At 39.8% G+C, this 7,330-nt stretch overlaps 1 protein-coding gene across 1 annotated transcript in view; it reads right to left on the bottom strand.

The window, feature by feature from the left end:
- The window catches only part of HTATSF1 (HIV-1 Tat specific factor 1), a gene marked incomplete in the record, with an annotated part of 17,858 nt that overhangs the window by 9,909 nt on the left and 619 nt on the right, over positions 1-7,330 (bottom strand). Inside the window, 5 exon segments of the mRNA XM_072429999.1 lie at positions 244-340; positions 1,393-1,556; positions 3,560-3,714; positions 3,806-3,853; positions 4,984-5,188. Coding sequence (XP_072286100.1) covers positions 244-340; positions 1,393-1,556; positions 3,560-3,714; positions 3,806-3,853; positions 4,984-5,188 — 669 coding nt within the window.

Below are 7,330 nucleotides of genomic sequence, written 5' to 3'. Positions count from 1 at the left end.
CGCCAGGGAGGTTAACATCATAAAAATGTATAACCTCCTAAAAAGTGAGGAAATCCCAGAGCTGGTATTCTGAGAGATAGTTAAACGTGTGTGTCCTAAAATCACCAACAAGTTTAAAAACATGTTTGAGGACTAACCCTTAAAAACCTTATCCACCAGCAAATTCTTAATGCCTATTCTGACCCTCTACAAACATACAACGTAAGTGCAGACAACACAAAAATTGTGTGATTATTTCCTTACCTCAAAGTCCTTAGGATGGAACATATTCCTAATAACGATAACCCTCTCATGACGTTTTCTTTTGTCGTCTTTCTTTTCTGGCCTCCAATCTAATTGTCTGTGTGGGAAATAAACATAAAACTTACACATTTAACTAAAGCTTAAATAAATAAGTCATAAGCAGTGCCAATTTCTTTACTGTTTTCAGTCACCAAACTTGTCTGGTTTTTGTTTTTCAAAAATGGGGACTATGAATATGAGCAGAACAAAAAGCACAGAGTTAAGTCTAAAACATTACACAAAACGCATACTATAGCACAGTGTGAGGTGGTGCTAACCAACAGCAGCCAAAGAGCAGTAAACAATATTTTACAGTTTTATGAACCAATTTGATTTAAATGAGTTATTGCTGGGGTCAATAATGTTCAGACCAAATTTATCATCACCAACAAGAGGAACTTGTTAAAAAAAGTTACTCTAATCATTTTTATTATTCTTTTCATTTTATGAACTTTTTAAAACACAGTTGTAGTGTATGCAGTGTTCCCACCAGCCTCTTTTAGTCTGGTGCACCACCCGGCACTTTTCAGTAACCACTCGGCTGTTTATGGGTAGTTACTGAAGAGCTGGGTTACAATACAAGAGCTGCAACCCACCTACAATTTCTTCACACCCGGCTTAAAGAAATTTCTGGGTTGAACACTGGTATGATGGATCCCTAGGAACAAGACCTTGCTGCATACCACATATGTCATTTGAACAAGTTTATGGGCTCAAATGCAAAAAACTAAGTATTTTTCAATAGAACTAGTGCCAGAGTATCTGGCAAGAGTATCTCTTGCCCAGAGAAAAATATTTAGGCTAGCATTGATGACCTCGTCCTGAAAATGGGCTTTCCAATATTATCTAATCAAATGTCCTGAAAAACCCATGCAGATCATGTATGCTGACTTTACCCTGACAACACTTACATGTGACACAAATAATTCATGTCAGTTTTTTAAGGATGTGCCCAAGAATAGAGACCCAACATTAATCTCTAAAAATTTTTTATGCAGTTAGTAATACTTTACAATATATTCGGAAGTTCTCTGCTAAGATCTAATTTATATAAAGTGTACAAGCTTTAAATTACTGAAAACTTGTATTTGCGCAGAACTTTATACATACTTTTGCTGCATGGACATTTTCTTTTTGTAGTCCTTAGATTTCTTCTTCTTTTTTGATGCATCATATTCCCCTTTCAGTTGAAACTTTGCACTTTCAACATGTAGTCTGTATCCTCGGATTTCATAATCATCAAGAATTTTTAAAGCTAGGTCAACAGATTCTCTCTAGAATAAAAAAAACACAGTTCACAAAATGTAGCAGTGCACATATAGATTAACATTGCACCAGTTTGCCTGTTAGCGATATTCTTACTTTACAGTAAAACTTAATAAGGGCCCTGAAACTTTTGCTAATAATGAGCAAGTATGCACAGCAGAAATGAGAGGTCCCCCCTTTTATGATTCCATCCCTGCCTGGACCCAATTTTTCCCAGTCTTCTCTCTATAGCCAGAGTACATTACATTTGAGAACAGAAGTTACTACTTCCAGACACATGGCTTTTACTCATCTATCTTACATGAGCTGCTTTGCTAAAGATGAAACTGTTTACACAAATGCTCTTATCATGTAGAAAGCAAACTACTGTTATCCAGTCATGTGCAGATGAGATGAGTAAACAGGATTTTGCTTTATACATCATTGGATGATTAAAGTGAATATTTATATTTGAGATTTAATAAAAAATGATTTTCTCCCGTCAACCCTTTTACCTGAATCAGAGTCTCTTTTGTCATAAAATCCTACATGCTAGCAAACTTTTCGAATTTACCTTTAGTTCCACTTCAAACTACAAGGGAGACATTTTGTGGGTTGGGCCACTCTATCAAAATATTCCATGTACTATCTTACTACAAAATACCGACATTATTGCAGCCAGAGGCAAGTTGGAAGTAAATCATTAGCATGGAAATGATGGTTGTATACTTAACACAAGCATACTTTACAAGGATGAGTATTTATTTTCCCAAGGTCATTATATAGTACATTACTTGACAGGGATCTTAAAGTGGACCTGAACTCAAATAGCTATTCCTGGTATAGTATGTGAGGGAACCTAGGCACTACGGTACCTGGAGTGTCATAGATATATATCTGGTGTGTAAAGCATGGTTGCCTGTGACTGCTAGTTTCAGCAGATTTGGAGTGATTTTAGTCACCCATCATGCTGCTGTTCTTCTTGTAGAAGATCTAATATAGGAAAGTAAAATCCTGCATCTAAACAGAAAGTACAGAAGTAGGCAAGGTAAGTCAGTAATAAGGGAAAGCTCAGCTACTGGAGGACCACAAGCAATACTATCAACAAATAAATAGCTCTGCACCAGCCTTGTTATAGACAAAGCTTTGGTTCTTTTCCTATTGTTAATAATTATGGCTAGCTTAATCTAATCTATGGGGCTTATCTATAGAGAAGATGCACTAGATTTTTATGTGGAACTAAGCTACTGTGCATCAATCTTACCTATGAATATTTGAGCATGCTTTAAAGAAAGGCTGGTCGGCAGTGAGACTCACTTTTTGTAGAGTATTTATCCTTCAAATTACTCCCCAACTCTACCCTAAAATCTTATACTCATCGGTCTACAACCTTGCCGAATCCACACAAACCATGTGCATGCAGAAGTACAGAGTAGAATTATACTCCTAATTCATAAAAGGGTAATGCAAATATAGTATTACTGTAACATACAGTAGAACCTCGGTTATCCGGCACCCAAGGGGAATGGCCAATTCCGGATAAGTGTAGTTTCCGGTTAACTGACGATACTCTGAAGCTGAGGTTTCTCAGCCATTCAGCACTAGACTTGAATGGGGAGACTTGTCCCCATTCACCTCTAGTGCTGAAAGCTGGGAAAGGGAAAACCCTGATGGCGCTTGGGCTTTAGCTTTTCTCAGCCAATAATGTAGCGGAGCAATCAGAGGAGCTCTGCCCTGCTCTTCTGACAGCTGTGCTCTCCTGATTACTCCCACAGCCCTAGCGGAGCTGTGGTATGTGTTCTTGCATGCAGAACACATACCACAGGTCCACTAGGGCTGCAGCAGCAATCAAGAAAGAGGAGGTCACGGGTGTCGGTTATCTGAGTTTTCCCGTTATCCGAGTCCCAGATAACCAGGGTTCTACTGTATTCAACACTCTGTCCAAAGTGCTGAAAGGCCAAATACAGAGCCATGTGAATTTTAGGTGAGCTTAAATATGAGAACTAATACATAGGAAAAAGATGTAACTAACCTTCAGATAGCAACACAAGCCGTCACCTTTCAAGTTTCCATCCTTGTCTTTGTACAGTTTTATTTTAAACTCATCTGTCAGTGGATCTCGCATTATGATGCCACACTTTGACATGACTTCGATAAATTCATCCTAGGTCATATCCAGAGGAAGCCCTGTAAGCACATAAAAGAGAATGATACAATAATGCTTGCAAATAAATCTGACATACCGCAGACTGCTTTGATAAATGTTTTCTGAACTAACCTGTGACATACACATTTGTGTTTCTCTCATCGTCCACGTTGAACCAACCTGTAATAACAAAGATTCTTAGCTGCACAGCACAAATTACTTTCAATTACTAAAATTTTCTTTTTTTAATATTTTATTTAGGTTTTTAAATAAACAGAGCAGGAGTCCCAGATCAGAGACAAGAATGTATATAAATGCACGGATGACAACCTTGGTTGGGAGCAATAGTGGCTTCTGTATTCTTTTACTGACAGCTTCCTTTGAAGTTCATTAAAAAACAAACACACTTATTTAAATGTTGTCAAAGTCATTATCATTGGGGGTCACAAACTGTCTTCCCGGGGAAGTTGATGTATATATAATTGTTGATAGTTTTGACACAGAATAATATTAAATAAAATACTCTTATAGGCCACTCATTTACCTGTAAAAAGTACTTTCTATTGAAAACTGAAAAGTACCTGTACTATAGAAAACAAATCAGTTTCAGCTGGAATGAAAACAGGAGGCAGGTGTGGGTTTCTCACTGCATTATGTGACAATTACTCAAAGTTCCAGTGAATGCTGACCAAAGCTCACCAATGGGACTGTAAGTGCCAATAGGTGACAATAAGGAACAACCCCTAACAGCAACACTTAGTTGTCCCGTCCTTTTCTGACAGGAATGTATGAAAGTACCCTCCACTAACAGAGAAAGTAGGAGCAGATGTGCTACAGACATCCACATCTTTCTGCAAAGCCCCCTAATAGTCCATTGATTCTGCCACTGAAGTCCACCTAATGCAACTTCCTGTGATTGTATGGCACCAATGCTGAGCTCAGAGCAAAGCAGAATTCAGACTAGATTAGCCAATCTAACGTAGGCTGTGCCTGCTTGGAATACAATGAATTAAAAATGTTGCAGAAGATGGCTATTAGGGTTATATTGGCTTATTTATAACTTTACCCTGTCATTTAGCACCTGCTTACTGCTTTCTGAATTGAAAGAACTGCAAAACCCCTTTCCCCACTGTGAGCTGCAGTCATGAAGGGGAGAATGTGTGACAGGAGAGTTTGGCTCAGTCCGGGAGGTAAAAGAAGATTTTTTTTGCTTTAGTACTTGTGTCTGTCATATAGGAACATGTACATTGCATTTTGCACAGAAGCCAATACTGTCAATCCCAACGTTCTATATTGAATTCTAAATTTACCTGGATCTGCTTTTCTTTTCTCTCCCTTCACTTTTGGTTCTGCTGGTTCTGGTTGGGGTTTAGGTTCTTCTTTGGCTTTTTCTTTATTTGTCACTTCCTTGGAAGCTGAAGTGGCTTGTGAAGATTCAGAAGGAGTAGAACCATCCTTATTATCTTCTGAAAACCCATAATTTGCCTGGTACATTGCCAAGAAGTCTTCGGTTATCTATAAATACAATAAAACACAATAAGAGTAGTTAAATTGGTTTTGTCTACTAGAATATGTTTCTACATTGGTGCAACTGAAAGGGAGCAAAACAAGCTGTCCAAAATTAAACTTTTGTAAGCCTGGCTAAACTAGTATATAGCTAAAGCCTGACCGAATATATAATTATGATGTGGTAAATGAGTAAAGCACACAGCTGTCACAATGACTGCAACAGTGATCCAACTCAACCTGTTCTGTACAACCAATCTGCAGCCAAGGAAATGTAATACAGGCGATCAAGCAAGCAGCTATCGAGAGCCAAATAATTCATTCCTGGAACTCTGCTGCAGAAAGAAATGAGCACACCTTTCGCTATTTCACCATCATGTGACAAAGAAAATTATTCCCATTTATACCACCTGCCCACCTTGTCAAAAGCTCAGGCAGCTCATATAACGGGTTATTTAAAACAGTCTTTTTAAAGATTGGAATCGGCATAAATGTATCAGCCATCCCATCACCCAATAACTACAGGCTTATTCACGGTAAATGTCTCAACAAGTAAATATAGAACTATAATCCTAATGTTAAAGTGACACTGTCAGCTTAATTACCTGTAATAAAATACAGGGTTCTCCCCAGAATTTTTTCAGGCTGGCTGGGAAGAAGGTGTAGGTGAGTGACAGGCACTATATTGTGACCCAGCTTTTAAGTAACCACCCAAAAACAGCCAGGTGGTCCACTTGGCTAAAAGGGGCTGAGGAGAACACTGGAATAGGCAGTATACTTACCTTTCTGGTGGCTCAATCCTCACTTCTCATTGGCCACTGCAAGCATTTACCAGGCCAAATGGGAAAAAGAGATATCTGACCTATAACACACCGTGGTTCCTCCTGCCACCTTGTATGAACTATAGTGACATATAGGCGGGAGAAATCACTATGTGTAGGAGGGAAACAGTACTGCACTGATCAGAGAGACGCAAAGAGGAAAAAAAGAAAGGTAAGTATACAAACCCTTCTGTGACAGCTATGCCTTAAAGCGGAACATTCATTTGAAAAAAAAAAAAAAGAAGACACTTAAAGGTGGAAAGCAGACAATCCCTCCGGTTTTCTAGTCCAGTCCCACTGGCCATTCTTAATTCCTTAAGGCACTTAGAGACTGGCACTGCCACCATCTACTTTCTTCTTCTGCTGACATCACCTGATCTTGCAATGAACATGCGCGAGGTTGAGTGACACCCATACATTACATTTCAGAAAAGCGCCTGGTGCGCATGCAAATGAGCAGGCCCTAAGCCTCTTGGGATATGTGAGAAATGTATCCCAGGAGGGTGTGATATTCCCTTTAAAATAAAAAAGACTTTTTTTCAATATATAAAAGGGTTAGCCACCCTATTATATAATATAAATGATTTGGTGATAGGTCTTCACAAATCACTGGCAGGTTGGGTTTTATTACAGTGGAGTTTGTCAAATGGCTACAAAGAAGCAGGAGTTGCTTGCACAATTGTGCAGTAGTAACCACCCAGCTGCCAAGTGCCCTCTAGTCTAAACAAGCCTTAAACTTGAACTAAAGTCCCACTTTGAACAACTGGCGATCGGGCTGGTGGATATGGCAGAAAAGGACAGACAATCTTTTCTACAATAACTGTTCTTGCCTGCTTGATCGCCATCGAGTTGTCAAATTTTGCTGAGCTGCACATGAACACTCGGTGTTTGGGGATACCTGGCAATCCTGGTTTCCCTTGCACAACGCCAGGAATAAATGAACTCCAGTGTACCAGCACAGGAGTTACATCATCCTGAGCAGCCCAATCGCTTTCAGAAAGAGGAAAAGGACAAAGATGGTGGTGACTCCCTGCAAAGGGATGGGGACAGGTGAATATAGCGCCATTTAGTTCCATTTTAAGGAAGGGTGAGGATCAAAACCTTGGAGTTTGCATCCCTAAGCCCCTATGCCCATTTGCATGGAGCACCTCTTAACAAGAGCGCCGTGCCTGTCTGCATCGAGCGCCTCCCAACAAGATCAGCATGCCCATCTGCATGGAGCACTTCCGAACAAGAGAGTCATGCCTGGCTGCACAGAGCGCCTCCTAACAAGAGCTCCCTGCCCGGCTGCATGGAGCACCTCCTAACAAGAGCGCCATGCCAGGCTGCA

This window comes from Pyxicephalus adspersus, chromosome Z, assembly GCF_032062135.1.
Source record: "Pyxicephalus adspersus chromosome Z, UCB_Pads_2.0, whole genome shotgun sequence".
Lineage (NCBI taxonomy): Eukaryota > Metazoa > Chordata > Amphibia > Anura > Pyxicephalidae > Pyxicephalus > Pyxicephalus adspersus.
The sequence above is the reverse complement of the archived record's forward strand: the minus strand, read 5'-3'. Positions and strand labels throughout refer to the sequence as shown.